General features: G+C 38.8%; 1 protein-coding gene across 3 annotated transcripts in view; it reads right to left on the bottom strand.

Annotated features, from left to right (window-relative positions):
• The window catches only part of kcnip4a (potassium voltage-gated channel interacting protein 4a), a 245740-nt gene extending 244206 nt beyond the window's left edge, over nt 1-1534 (bottom strand). The window contains exon 1 of one of the 3 annotated variants that reach the window (XM_073859365.1): nt 1349-1534. In XM_073859365.1, coding sequence (XP_073715466.1) covers nt 1349-1415 — 67 coding nt within the window. In that variant the 5' untranslated portion in view covers nt 1416-1534. The remainder of the gene's footprint in view (nt 1-1348) is intronic. The other 2 variants (XM_073859364.1, XM_073859362.1) reach the window with 2 other exon arrangements.
• Nucleotides 1535-15882: the final 14348 nt, after the last annotated feature.

The following is a 15882-nucleotide window of genomic DNA, read 5'->3' as shown; positions in this document are numbered from 1 at the left end:
TGATTATGCATGAGATTATGCGAGTATCTGGCAAACGCAAGCGTCTCTTTTATCATAAACCCTTTAGACGCATCTGCAGCAGGCACTTATTTTGACCAGGCATGTGATGCAAATAGGATCTGTCGACGTGCAGGACACATATTTTAAAATTACGAACCACACACATTACGAGGTACATATATGTTGTGACGAGCTTCGCATCGAGCACCCTCGAAAAAAGAAGTCACCGGCCGCCATTGGAAGCGTCTATTCTGTTGTACCATAACTATTGCTCATATTGTTAAACATGACTTTACTGTATAGTAAGGTAATAATACAATCACAAACTAGTTCATTATGTCATATTATAGAGGCTAGTTGTCACAGAGGGATGTATAAAGACATTTAGATCATTTTCTTCCACACACAAGAGCCACAAGATTTTCGGCTGTGGGACCAATTCTTTGGAATGCTCTCCCTGTCAGAATCAGGATGTCATCATCATTATCTAATTATAAATCCTGTTTTCTTCTGTGTTTCAATTGTTTTATTTCTGTTTATTTGTTTATATGGCTCAGTGGTTATTGCAATTTTTCAAATTGCTACGTATGATTTTGTTGGATCAGTCTTGGTTCTGTTTTTAAATTGACTTTAAAGATTTAAAACGGGGTGAATGGAATCAATATAGCTACACCACTTTTGCTGGAAATATGATTAAAGCCTACAATAGGTTTTTTAGCACAATCAAGAATCAACAGTGTAACCTATTAGGCCTATGTATAATATTCACTATAGTAAAAAAAGGTTTCCCTATGTTTATTTGAGGTCAACTAAACCATTTAATGCTAGATTCACAGCAACACATGAAAAATGATTATGGTGTGTGTAACGTTACAGGCTTTTCTAAATAATGCTCGGGGGTTGTGTAGGCATTTGTCCAGCCTATAATGCATTTCAAAAAACCTCTAGAGTAACAAAATGAAAAGGAAAACCATTACTGAATGGCATTTATGTTTAATACAACAGCACTAACTAACTTGTCCATCCATATAAAAACCCCTGCAGACTTAAAGTATATGTACAACAAGTGCGCTGCATTCACTATTTAATTTATTTAAGCAATACTAATCTCCTGAAAATAAGTGAATAAAATACTGGCACCGGACATATACTGTCAAACGAAACACTGACAATATTAAAGTGCTAGCCTATTTGTTAAACCTGTCATTCAAAGAAGGGCAAAAGTGCAATCATGACCTTCAGGTTGAGATACTCCGGTAAACTCGCGTGCAAGACATTGCCGCCAGTTTGCATGCATGAGAGAAAAGACGAAGTTCACCAAAGCATTCACAAGAAAAGAATCATGCACCTGTAGTCCTACCACTCGACGAGCTCGTGTCCACTTGTGCTGAGATGCTGTCTAGTTTCTTCTCCATTGTGATGCTGTTTCTTTGAACTGCTCTTGTCCCTCTATAGAGCACTACTGTGTGTGAGGACAGCTGTTGTGTGTTTGTCAGCGCGCCTCAACTTCAGCTCGTGCTGACGCGGATTCACGTCACCGCTCACGCGCGCTCGCACTCGTTTTCAGTGCTGGCTTAAAAAGAGACAAAAACGTGCTATCTATCACACAAATAGGTAATAGGTCTTTACAGCAGGTCTAAACGGCATTTGGGCACCGTGCATGCGTCATTAAAATAACGAATTTATTTATTTATTATTTAATCTGTCTGTCTGTCTGTCTGTCTGTCTGTCTGTCTGTCTGTCTGTCTGTCTGTCTGTCTGTCTGTCTGTCTGTCTGTCAAACACATGCATTTTTAAGTTTTACACAACTACTAAGAAGACCAGCTGGTGTAGCAGGCTGGTTTTAGAGGGGTCTTGGACACTTTTTAGCTTAAACCAGACCAGGCTGGGAGGAGCAGCTTAAACCACCCTACTGAAAAAAACTATAAAACCATTACAGAAAATTCTAATGGTTTCCATTAAAACACCAATAGAAACCATTAGCTTTTACCATTAAAACTACACTGTAGTGTGTTTTGGGCCATTAGAACCAATAAAATTCCCAATAAAACCAATTGAATTTCTGTAATGGCGTCTATTGTTTTTTTTTAGCAGGGCAGCTACTTCCATCTTAAACCAGCTAAGACCAGCCAACCATCTTAGCCAATCTGGCCAAGCTACCAGCCTAGTCTAGCTGGTTTAAGATGGGGAGTCAGCTGGTCTTCCAGCTAATAAGTGTCCAAAAATCCTCTAAATCCCCCCTGCTACACTAGCTTAACCAGCTAAAACCAGCCAACCAGCTCGGTTTTTGCTGGTCTTTTCTCAAAAATTTGATGTGACATACAACTATAGTTTTTTTTTTCAGTTTGAGACTTGTTACTCAAAGCTGCCAGTGTTGACAATGTGCATGCTGCCACTTTTGAGCTTGATATCTTATTTCATGAAGAACGGAGCCGAATATAAAAAGACTGCTCAGGAATCAACAGATCGGAACTGACATTTTTTTCTCTGTGTTATCCATCAGCTTTGTTCCCGATGACGGACTTCATATTAGATCTGATATTATGTGACTATTCTGCGGATGATGAGCATCAAACTAGTTTTACATTACAAACTACATGTCACAAGATCAATAAGAAATAGCTTTTATTAAACATTGTGACACCACCATCACTTACAGGCTGATTTTTGTAATGATAATTAAGTACCACTGGCATTCAGCATCCAATATCAATTTACATAGATGCTGTTATCTAAAGTAGCTTACAGTACATTCATTTATCAGTTTTTAGCATTTTCTCTGGAAATCAAACCCACAACATTTGCATTCAATGCAATGCTCCAGTCCCAAGCTGTAATACAGAAATGCTGGTGAAATAAAAATTATACATGATAATAACGTGTAGGAGGAAGAAATACTCACCAGAGAAATTAGAGAAGTCATAAGCAAACTTTATGCCTTTCAGACCTGAGCTTCTAGAGAAAGATTTGCTTCCCTTTGTCACTCCATCCCACATTTCACTACTGTATAGTGGGTGAATATAGGGAGATTGTAGCCTGGAGACTAAGATAATGTGTGAGCTGTGAAGTGTGATGAGCTTATATAACTAGAAGTTCACTTTTGTGCCCATGAGAAGCAAAGCGTTAGGAGAATCTGTAAGCGACACTGAGACAAACGATACATGTTATGAATCGTTCTATTGTTAGCTGGAGATGACATCTTATTCATCCTTTAATGCATATCAATACATCCACGCAAAGATATTGGATATATAACAAGACTAAGCACACACGTGACATTAATATTGAACAGGGGACAATGCAATACTCAATATGGCTACAAGTCCCGCCTTCCAGTTAAAAGAACCAATCATCAAATATAGCTGCAAGCAGCAATGCCGGGGTCAAGCCGAAAAGGGCAAAAAAGGATGTAAAATTGAGATTGGATAAGCAGATTGAAGAACCTAGGTAAACCTAATAATTTTAGATGAAAAAACAAAAAAGTTATCAACAAAAATAATCTAAGTTCTTGTCTACTGCAATCGTCCTTCTGTCATTGACAATCATGGAACATTAGAGCACTGAAGGACATGTGAGTGGTGTTTGCAGTGGCAAAACATGGGTCACATCATGTTACAAGAAAGTTTAATTAGTCAAAAGAGACCATCCCCGTCTCTCTACGATGTTCTGATGCAGAGATATAGCTCTTGCAAAAATGGTTGATAAGGTATTCTCAATGGTTCCTAGGGAGTAAATTGGCAACCACCAGTGATTGTAGTCAAAGCCATGAAAAGAATAATCCATGATGACTCATGGTTTTAGATGTGTTGTTGCAGTAGTTTTAGGCAAAAATACCATATTCTATCTCAAAACCAGTAGGTGGCGCAATGAAAAAATTGTGCATGCAACATCAGGTCATGATTGTGTTACATCTAGCTAGTTTTATGACAATACACTTTAGTTTAGTTAAGAAACAGTTGTATGACCATAAGGCTGGCTTGTTATCAAAGGTTTGTTCAATTATGAGGCCATCTAGTGGTGAAAGCATACCATTTTTTTTGTGTAGCCTCAGAATGTGCTCATGCGTCAGCGTATCAAATCTGGTGAAAAAATATATTTTCGTTACGAAGTTACAACCATTTATGTGTAAAAAACACAAAATTTGAATGTAATTTTTCGTTTTTTGCAATTTTCGGCCATTTCTGATGAAAATTTTAATATAACGCCAATAGAACTTTTTGTTCAGAAGGTAAGGTTAGTTTCTTCCTATGGTGTTTTCGAGTCGATCAGAAAAACGCTCGCGGAGATATTCACGCGTGTTTTTTAAGCGCTATTTTACTGTGCAGGGTTAACCGTAAGGCGAATTCTGGCATGTTTGGTATCGTTGGACTCGGCAACTATTCAGAACTCTAAAGAAATAAGTCCCGTGAAAAAACGTCGATCGAAGCCAAAGTTATAGGCATGTAAAGCATAAGTCTGACCACTAGGTGGCGCTGCGACGAAACTCTGCATGCACCCTTAGTTCCTGACTGGCATCACAAGTACCAAGTGTCATGTCAATAGGCCTAAGTTTGACGAAAATACAGCCTAAAATCTGTTTTTTTGCGCTCTACATAAAATTCGTTAAGGCGGTTTACGAGAACGGATTGATGTATCGAAATTCTTTTAATAACTTTTTGCCATGAGTATCTCAAGATGATACATACCAATTTTCGTGGCAATCGGACAAAAGCTCTAGGACGAGTTCGAAAAAGTAGGTTTTTTTATTAATTCAAAATGGCGGGAAAATTTACATGACGGAAAATAACATCATAGGGTCCAATCGAATCGTCTTGAGCCAAGGAATCAGAGGAAACAAGAATTTCGTTTCTAGGACTTACGGATCAGAAGTTATAAACAAAAACATAAGTGCAACTTTGGACTGTTGGTGGCGCTAGCGGGTTAGACATGTGGGGACACATTGGAGTGTCCTTTATCAGTGTGCCAAATTTCATAACTTTCCTACGTACGGTTCTATGGGCTGCCATAGACCGCAATGGCGGAAGAAGAATAACTAATAATAAATATAGCTGCAAGCAGCGATACCGGGGTCAAGCCAAACATGGCAAAAAATGATTCATACGTGATGACTGTCATGATTTAAGATCTAAGTTTGCATTAGTTTTATGAAAAAATAGCCATTTTTTCGTATCTTGAGACCACTAGGTGGCGCTGTGCCGAAACAATAGATGGTGCCTCAGGTCATGACTGTGATGACACATACCAAATTTAGTGTAAATACGATAAACCGATACGGAGATATAGCCTTAAATGACTTGACCACTAGGGGGCACTGACCAAACAATAAATTGTAACTCAGGCCTTGATTGTGATGACACCCACCAAATTTGGTGTAAATACGATAAAGACATGCAGAGATATAGCTTCAAATCTCTTGACCACTAGGGGGCGCCAAAAAGTTTACAAGTCCTCCCAGAACATGTTGCTGATGAACCATACCAAGTTTCATAACAAAACCCAATTGCGTCCTGAAATACTTGAACTTAAAGAAAAAATTCAAAATGGCCGACACACAAAATGGCCGACCAAAAACCATTTGGTATCGTTTGACTCGGTATGCCTCAAGAAATCTAACAAGACCACTCTCATAATTTTACATTCAAGTTTGCAGTAGTAATAAGCAAAAATAGACATTTTTTATGTCTCGTGACCAGTAGGGGGCAGTGTGACGAAATGTTGCATGCACCCTCAGGTCATCACTGTTATGACATATACCAAGTCTCATATTAACACGCAAAAGTTTTGCAAAGATACAGGCTCAAACACATTTTGGCGTGCTCGCCCTCGCATTCTTTGATGCGTTATACGACAACGGATAAGTCTACCGAAAAGCTTTTGATAACTTTTTGTCTGGAGTGTCTCTAGATGATGCATACCAAAAATCAAGCCAATCACACGAGCGCTCTAGGAGGAGTTCGAAAAAGTAGGTGTTCAATTCAATTCAAAATGGCTGACAGGAAGTAGGTTTGACTCAGACATATTTGGTACAGTCGGACTCAGCATGAGCCAAGAAATCAATAGAGTGAAGTCTTATGTCATAGTGGCAATTTAATAAAATGATATAAAGATTTTAAACAATTTCTTTACATATCCTGACCACTAGGTGGCGCCGTCCTAAAGATTTATAGGTACGCTCAGAACATGTAACTGATGAACCATGCCAAATTTCGTAGCGATACGCCATTCTGTTTGTGAAATACTGAACTTAATGAGAAAATTCAAAATGGCCGACACCCAAAATGGTCGACCGAAAACCGTTTGGTATCGTTTGACTCGGCATGCCTCAAGGAATCTAACAAGACCACCTTCATGATTTTAGACTCAAGTTTGAAGTAGTTATAAGCAAAAATAGCAATTTTTCGAATTTCGTGACCACTAGGTGGCGCTGTGACGAAACGTTGCAGGCACCCTCAGGTCATGACTGTAATGACATATACCAAGTTTGGTGTCGATACAATAAAGTTTTGCGAAGATACGGCCTCACGTCCGTTTTGGCGTGCTCGCCGCCATATATGTTGTCAATTTATATGAGAACGCATTGGTCTATCAAAAAGCTTTTGATAACTTTTTGTCTGGGGTGTCTCTAGATGCTACATACCAAAGGACATGCAAATCGGACAAACGGTCTAGGAGGAGTTAGAAAAAGTAGGTTTTACAAAAAATTCAAAATGGCGGAAAGATGTGCATGACACAAATGACATCAATGTGTGCATTTGAATCATCATGAGCCAAGGATTCAGAGGAAACAAGAATTTAGTTTCTAGGACTCACGGGTCAGAAGTTATAAGCATGAACATAAGTGGATTTTTGGACTGTTGGTGGCGCTAGAGGGTTTGAGTCAGACACACCAATGTTGCTATAGTAACTTCTAAGTCCGTCCTCTACATGTGTGCCAAATTTCATAACTTTCCTATGTACGGTTCTATGGGCTGCCATTGACTTCAATGGCGGAAGAACAAGAAGAAGAATAATATATAATAATAATAATAATAAGAAAACTAACAATAACAATAGGTGTCTACGCCACTTCGTGGCTTGACCCCTAAAAAGAAAACTAACAAATACAATAGGGGTCTTCGCCCCTTCGGGGCTTGACCCCTAAATATAGCTGCAAGCAGCAATGCCGGGGTCAAGCCGAAAAGGGCACAAAAGGATGTAAAATTGAGATTGGATAAGCAGATTGAAGAACCTAGGTAAACCTAATAATTTTAGATGAAAAAACAAAAAAGTAATCAACAAAAAAAATTTAGGTTCTTGACTACTGCAATCGTCCTTCTGTTATTGACAATCATGGAACATTAGAGCACTGAAGGGCATGTGCGTGGTGTTTGCAGTTGCAAAACATGGGTCACATCATGTTACAACAAGTTTAATTAATCAAACGAGACCATCCCCGTGTCTCTACGATGTTCTGATGCAGAGATATAGCTTTTGCAAAAACGGTTGATAAGGTATTCTCAATGGTTGCTGGGGAGTGAATTGGCAAACACCAGTGATTATAGTCAAAGCCATGAAAGGAATAATCCATGATGACTCGTGGTTTTAGATGTGTTGTTGCAATAGTTTTAGGCAAAAATACCATATTCTATCTCAAAACCAGTAGGTCGCGCAATGACAAAATTGTGCATGCAACATCAGGTCATGATTGTTTTACATCTAGCTAGTTTTATGTCTATACACTTTAGTTTAGTGAAGAAACAGTTGTATGACCATAGGGCTGGCTTGTTATCAAAGGTTTTGTTCAATTATAAGGCCATCTAGTGGTGCAAGCATACAATTTTTTTTGTGTAGCCTCAGAATGTGCTCATGCATCAGCGTATCAAATCTGGTGAAAAAATCTCTTTTCGTTACGAAGTTACAACCATTTATGTGTAAAAAACACAAAATTTGAAGGTAATTTTTCGTTTTTTGCAATTTTCGGCCATTTCTGATGAAAATTTTAATATAACACCAATAGAACTTTTTGTTCAGAAGGTAAGGTTAGTTTCTTCCTATGGTGTTTTCGAGTCGATCGGAAAAACGTTCGCGGAGATATTCACGCGTGTTTTTTAAGCGCTATTTTGCTGCGCAGGGTTAATCGTAAGGCGAATTCTGGCATGTTTGGTATCGTTTGACTCGGCAACTATTCAGAACTCCAAAGAAGCAAGTCCCATGAAAATACGTCAATCGGAGCCAAAGTTATAGGTGTATAAAGCATTTCTCTGGCCACTAGGTGGCGCTGCAACGAAACTATGCATGCACCTTCGGTTCCTGACTGGCATCTCAAGTACCAAGTGTCGTGTCAATAGGCCTAAGTTTGACGAAGATACAGCCTAAAATCTGTTTTTTTGCGCTCTACGTAAAATTCGTTAAGGCGGTATACGACAACGGATTGGTGTATCGAAATTCTTTTGATAACTTTTTGCCTTAAGTGTCTCAAGATGATACATACCAATTTTCGTGGCAATTGGACAAAAGCTCTAGGACGAGTTCGAAAAAGTAGGTTTTACGAATAATTCAAAATGGCGGAAAATTTTCATGTCGAAAAAAGACGCCATAGGGTCCAATCGAATCGTCTTGAGCCAATGAATAAGAGAAAGCAATAATTTTGTTTCTAGGGCTTACGGATCAGAAGTTATAAGCAAAAACATAAGTGCAACTTTGGACTGTTGGTGGCGCTAGCGGGTTAGACATAGAGACTCCAAATTTGCTGTGGGGACACATTGGACTGTCCTCTATCAGTGTGCCAAATTTCATAACTTTCCTACGTACGGTTCTATGGGCTGCCATAGACCGCAATGGCGGAAGAAGAAGAAGAAGAATAAATATAGCTGCAAGCAGCAATGCCGGGGTCAAGCCGAAAAGGGCACAAAAGGATGTAAAATTGAGATTGGATAAGCAGTTTGAAGAACCTAGGTAAACCTAATAATTTTAGATGAAAAAACAAAAAAGTTATCAACAAAAATAATCTCAGTTCTTGTCTACTGCAATCGTCCTTCTGTTATTGACAATCATGGAACATTAGAGCACTGAAGGACATGTGAGTGGTGTTTGCAGTTGTAAAACATGGGTCACATCATATTACAACAAGTTTAATTAGTCAAAAGAGACCATCCCCGTGTCTCTACGATGTTCTGATGCAGAGATATAGCTCTTGCAAAAACGGTTGATAAGGTATTCTCAATGGTTGCTAGGGAGTGAATTGGCAACCACCAGTGATTATAGTCAAAGCCATAAAAGGAATAATCCATGATGACTCATGGTTTTAGATGTGTTGTTGCAGTAGTTTTAGGCAAAAATACCATATTCTATCTCAAAACCAGTAGGTGGCGCAATGACAAAATTGTGCATGCAACATCAGGTCATGATTGTGTTACATCTAGCTAGTTTTATGACTATACACTTTAGTTTAGTGAAGAAACAGTTGTATGACCATAGAGCTGGCTTGATATCAAAGGTTTTGTTCAATTATAAGGCCATCTAGTGGTGAAAGCAAACAATTTTTTTTGTGTAGCCTCAGACTGTGGTCGTACATCAGCGTATAAAATCTGGTGAAAAAATCTCTTTTCGTTACGAAGTTACAACCATTTATGTGTAAAAAACACAAAATTTGAAGTTAATTTTTCGTTTTTTGCCATTTTCGGCCATTTCTGATGAAAATTTTAATATAACGCCAATAGAACTTTTTGTTCAGTAGGTAAGGTTAGTTTCTTCCTATGGTGTTTTCGACTCGATCGGAATAACGCTCGCGGAGATATTCGCGCATGTTTTTTAAGTGCTGTTTTGCTGCACAGGGCTAACCGTAAGGCGAATTCTGGCATGTTTGGTATCGTTGGACTCGGCGACTATTCAGGACTTCAAGGAAACAAGTCCCGTAAAAATATGTCGATCGGAGCCAAAGTTATAGGTGTATAAAACATTTATCTGGCCACTAGGTGGCGCTGCAACGAAACTGTGCATGCACCCTCAGTTCCTGACTGGCATCACAAGTACCAAGTGTCGTGTCAATAGGCCTAAGTTTGACGAAGATACCGCCTAAAATCTGTTTTTTTGCGCTCTATGTAAAATTCGTTAAGGCGGTATACGACAAAGGATTGCTGTATCGACATTCTTTTGATAACTTTTTGCCATGAGTGTCTCAAGATGATACATACCCATTTTCGTGGCAATCGGACAAAAGCTCTAGGACGAGTTCGAAAAAGTAGGTTTTATGAATAATTCAAAATGGCGGAAATATTTTCATGATGGAAAATATTATCAATGGTCCAATCGAATTGTCTTGAGCCAAGGAATCAGAGGAAACAAGAATTTCACTTCTAGGACGTACGGGTCAGAAGTTATAAGCAAAAACGTAAGTGCAACTTTGGACTGTTGGTGGCGCTAGTGGGTTAGACATAGAGACTCCAAATTTGCTGTGGGGACACATTGGACTGTCCTCTATCAGTGTGCCAATTTTCATAACTTTCCTACGTACGGTTCTATGGGCTGCCATAGACCGCAATGGCGGAAGAAGAAGAAGAATAACTAATAATAATAATAAGAAAACTAACAAATACAATAGGGTTCTACGCCCCTTCGGGGCTTGACCCCTAACTAATAATAATAATAAGAATATAGCTGCAAGCAGCGATACCGGGGTCAAGCCAAACATGGCAAAAAATGATTCATACATGATGACTGTCATGATTTAAGATCTAAGTTTGCATTAGTTTTATGAAAAAATAGCAATTTTTTCGTATCTTGAGACCACTAGGTGGCGCTGTGCCGAAACAATAGATGGTGCTTCAGGTCATGACTGTGATGACACATACCAAATTTAGTGTAAATACGATAAAGCGATACAGAGATATAGCCTTAAAAACTTGACCACTAGGGGGCACTGACCAAACAATAAATTGTGACTCAGGTCTTGATTGTGATGACACCCACCAAATTTGGTGTATATACGATAAAGAGATGCAGAGATATAGCTTCAAATTTCTTGACCACTAGGGGGCGCCGAAAAGTTTACAAGCCCTCTCAGAACATGTTGCTGATGAACCATACCTAGTTTCATAACAATACGCAATTGCGTTTATGAAATACTTGAACTTAAAGAAAAAATTCAAAATGGCCGACACACAAAATGGCCGACCAAAAACCCTGTGGTATCGTTTGACTCGGCATGCCTCACGAAAACTAACAAGACCAGTCTCATAATTTTACATTCAAGTTTGGAGTAGTTATAAGCAAAAATAGACATTTTTATATCTCGTGACCAGTAGGGGGCAGTGTGACGAAATGGTGCATGTACCCTCAAGTCATCACTGTTATGACATATACCAAATCTCATATTAATACGGAAACGTTTTGCGAAGATACAGGCTCAAACACATTTTGGCGTGCTCGCCCTCGCATTCTTTGATGCGTTATACGACAACGGATAGGTCTACCGAAAAGCTTTTGATAACTTTTTGTCTAGAGTGTCTCTAGATGATGCATACCAAAAATCAAGCCAATCACACGAGCACTCTAGGAGGAGTTCGAAAAAGTAGGTGTTCAATATAATTCAAAATGGCCGACAGGAAGTAGGTTTGACTCAGACATATTTGGTACAGTCTGACTCAGCATGAGCCAAGGAATCAATAGAGTGAAGTCTCATGTCATAGTGGCAATTTAATCAAATGATATAAAGATTTGAAACAATTTCTTTACATGTCCTGACCACTAGGTGGCGCCGTTCTAAAGATTTATAGGTGCGCTCAGAACATGTCACTGATGAACCATGCCAAATTTTGTAGTGATAGGCCATTCTGTTTGTGAAATACTGAACTTAATGAGAAAATTCAAAATGGCCGACACCCAAAATGGCCGACCGAAAACAGTTTGGCATCGTTTGACTCGGCATGCCTCAAGGAATCTAACATGACCACCTTCATGATTTTAGACTCAAGTTTGAAGTAGTTATAAGCGAAAATAGGCATTTTTCGAATTTCGTGACCACTAGGTGGCGCTGTGACGAAACGTTGCAGACACCCTCAGGTCATGACTGTAATGACATGTACCAAGTTTCGTGTCGATACAATAAAGTTTTGCGAAGATACGGCCTTACGTCCATTTTGGCGTGCTCGCCGCATTGTATGTTGTCACTGTATACGAGAACGCATTGGTCTATCAAAAAGCTTTTGATAACTTTTTGTCTGGGGTGTCTCTAGATGCTATATACCAAAGGACATGCAAATCGGACGAACCCTCTAGGAGGAGTTCGAAAAAGTAGGTTTTACGGAAAATTCAAAATGGCGGAAAGATTTGCATGACACAAATGTCATCAATGTGTGCATTTGAATCATCATGAGCAAAGGATTCAGAGGAAACAAGAATTTAGTTTCTAGGACTCACGGGTCAGAAGTTATGAGCATGAACATAAGTGGATTTTTGGACTGTTGGTGGCGCTAGAGGGTTTGAGTCAGACACACCAATGTTGCTATAGTAACTTCTGAGACTGTCCTCTACATGTGTGCCAAATTTCATAACTTTCCTACGTACGGTTCTATGGGCTGCCATTGACTTCAATGGCGGAAGAGGAAACATAATAATAATAATAATAATAATAATAATAATAATAAGAAAACTAACAATAACAATAGGGTTCTACGCCCCTTCGGGGCTTGACCCCTAAAAACTAACAAATACAATAGGGTTCTACGCCCCTTCGGGGCTTGACCCCTAATAATTATTATAAATATAGCTGCAAGCAGCAATGCCGGGGTCAAGCCGAAAAGGGCACAGAAGGATGTAAAGTTGCGTTTGGATAAGCAGACTAAAGAAACTAGGGAAACCTTATGATTTCAGATGAAAAAAACGCAAAAGTAATCAACAAAAATAATCTATGTTCTTGTCTACTGCAATCGTCCTTCTGTTATTGACAATCATGGAACATTAGAGCACTGAAAGACATGTATGTGATGTTTGCAGTGGCAAAACATGGGTCACAACATGTTACAGCAAGTTAAATGAGTCAAAAGAGACCATCCCCATGTCTCTACGCTGTTCTGATGCAGAGAAAAAGCTGTTGCAAAAACAGTTGATAAGGTATTCTCATTGGTTGCTAGACAGTAAATTGACATCCACCAGTGATTATAATCCAAGCCATGAAATGAATAATCCATGATGATTTATGGTTTTAGATGTGTTTGTTGCAGTAGTTTTAGGCAAAAATTACAATTTTCTATCTCAAAACCACTAGGTGGCGCTGTGACAAAATTGTGCATGCAACTTCAGGTCATGATTACGTTACATTGAGCTAGTTTTATGTCTATACACTTTAGTTTAGTGAAGAAACAGTTGTATGACCATAGGGCTGGCTTGATATCACAGGTTTTGTTCAATTATAACGCCAACTAGTGGTGCAAGCAAGCAATTTTTTTTGTGTAGCCTCAGACTGTGGTCGTACATCAGCGTATCAAATCTGGTGAAAAAATCTCTTTTCGTTGCGAAGTTATAACCATTTATGTATAAAAAACACAAAATTTAAAGGTAATTTTTCGTTTTTTGCATTTTTCGGCCATTTCTGATTAAAATTTTAATATAACGCCAATAGAACTTTTTGTTCAGAAGGTAAGGTTAGTTTCTTCCTATGGTGTTTTTGAGTCGATCAGAATTACGCTCGCGGAGATATTCGCGCATGTTTTTTAAGCGCTATTTTGCTGCGCAGGGTTAACCGTAAGGCGAATTCTGGCAAGTTTGGTATCGTTGGACTCGGCAACTATTCAAAACTCCAAGGAAACAAGTCCCGTGACAATACATTGACCGCAGCCAAAGTTATAGGCGTGTAATACATTAATCTGACCACTAGGTGGCGCTGCGACGAAACTGTGCATGCACCCTCAGTTCCTGACTGGCATCACAAGTACCAAGTGTCATGTCAATAGGCCTAAGTTTGACGAAGATACAGCCTAAAATCAGTTTTTTTGCACTCTACGTAAAATTTGTTAAGGCGGTATACGACAACGGATTGATGTATTGAAATTCTTTTGATAACTTTTTGCCATGAGTGTCTCTAGATGCTACGTGCCGATTTTCGTGGCAATCGGACAAAAGCTCTAGGACAAGTTCGAAAAAGTAGGTTTTACGAATAATTCAAAATAGTGGAAAAATTTTCATGACAGAAAATGACGTCATAGGGTCCTTTCGAATCGCCTTGAGCCAAGGAATCAGAGGAAACAAAGATTGTGTTTCTAGGACATACGGACCAGAAGTTATAAGCAAAAACATAAGTGCAACTTTGGACTGTTGGTGGCGCTAGCGGGTTAGACATAGAGACTCCAAATTTGCTGGGGGGACACACTGGAGTGTCCTTTATCAGTGTGCCAAATTTCATAACTTTCCTACATACGGTTCTATGGGCTGCCATAGACCGCAATGGCGGAAGAAGAATAACTAATAATAATTGTAAAAAGAAAACTAACAAATACAATAGGGGTCTTCGCCCCTTCGGGGCTTGACCCCTAAAAAGAAAACTAACAAATACAATAGGGTTCTACGCCCCTTCGGGGCTTGACCCCTAATTAATAAAGACTGATGATTCTCTGGGGTAGGGGCTCCACAAACCATACAAAGGTGTGTGAGGTGCTTGACAACTTGTGCGCATGCTCAGTATCTAAAACGACCTCAAAAGGGTGTTTTTAGTGGAATTTCAGCGATCTGAAATTATGTTACAATTGATGCTTAAAGCAACACTAAAGAGTTTTTGCTCTTTGCTCCCCCTACAGATTGGAAGCGGAATTGTCCATTACCAATGTCGTAAATAATTTAGCCTACTGCAGCAAAGCTGGCTCTGATTGGATTGTAGGTCTGCTGTAAAGAAAGATTTTGTAGTTTTTACTCGAACTACAGGACCGCGACCCAACGGTTGGAAACTTCTTTAGTGCGGTTTTGGCCGATAGAGGGCTGCAAAGCGAATGTGAAAGTGCCGTTCACCCTTTCGAGGTGATGAACGACTGAAACTTTTTTGGAAACGTTATTTTAAGGTAAAAAAAAAAAACTCTTTGGTGTTGCTTTAATTGTTGGCCAAAAATACATTGTTGAATTGTGATTTTGGCACACAATTTTTTTCCATATCGCGCTGGCGCGTCACAGGATCGGAGATAGATAAGAAGCTGTGGTTAAAAAGTGCATATTTTTTATTTTTCTTGTCAAAAATGACAATCGTTTCATTAGATAAGACCCTTATGCCTCGTTACTCAATTGAAACTTCCATTTTAAACTGCATTAAAACTGTTACATGTTGGGGTCCATTAAAGTCCATTAAAATGAGAAAAATCTTGGAATGTTTTTCTCATAAAACATAATTTCTTATCGACTGAACAAAGTAAGACACCAACATTTTGGATGACATGGTGGTGAGTAAATTATCTGGATTTTTTTTTTTTTAAGAAAATTGACTAATTCTTTAAGAAGCTTTGCCTGCATAAGTTGTTATGAAGAGAGGTGTATCTGTCTCTGTATATGGACATATAGTGGACATATAGGTTCACTACCATCAATAATGGTCAAAAAATGTCTCTAGTTGTCACTGGTACCTCTTCAAAAAGCACACTTTTGCACCTTTAAGAGTTCATTTTAGTACCTTAGAGCTACATTTTGGTACCAATTAGAGCATGGTAGTACCTCATAAGTACATATATGTACCAAATGCATACATATCTGTACCTAAATTGTACATTTTAGGACTTTAAGATATTGACAGCATTGGACCATTTTTAGACAATATTTTTCTGACAGTATACCATAATGACAAACCTAATCTTAATATTTTTCAAACCTTTATTGTTACTGATTTAAAGGGGACATTTCACAAGACTTTTTTAAGATGTAAAATAAATC

This window comes from Misgurnus anguillicaudatus, chromosome 21 (genome assembly GCF_027580225.2).
Source record: "Misgurnus anguillicaudatus chromosome 21, ASM2758022v2, whole genome shotgun sequence".
Taxonomy (NCBI): domain Eukaryota; kingdom Metazoa; phylum Chordata; class Actinopteri; order Cypriniformes; family Cobitidae; genus Misgurnus; species Misgurnus anguillicaudatus.
This window is presented reverse-complemented; position numbering and strand designations above follow the sequence as displayed.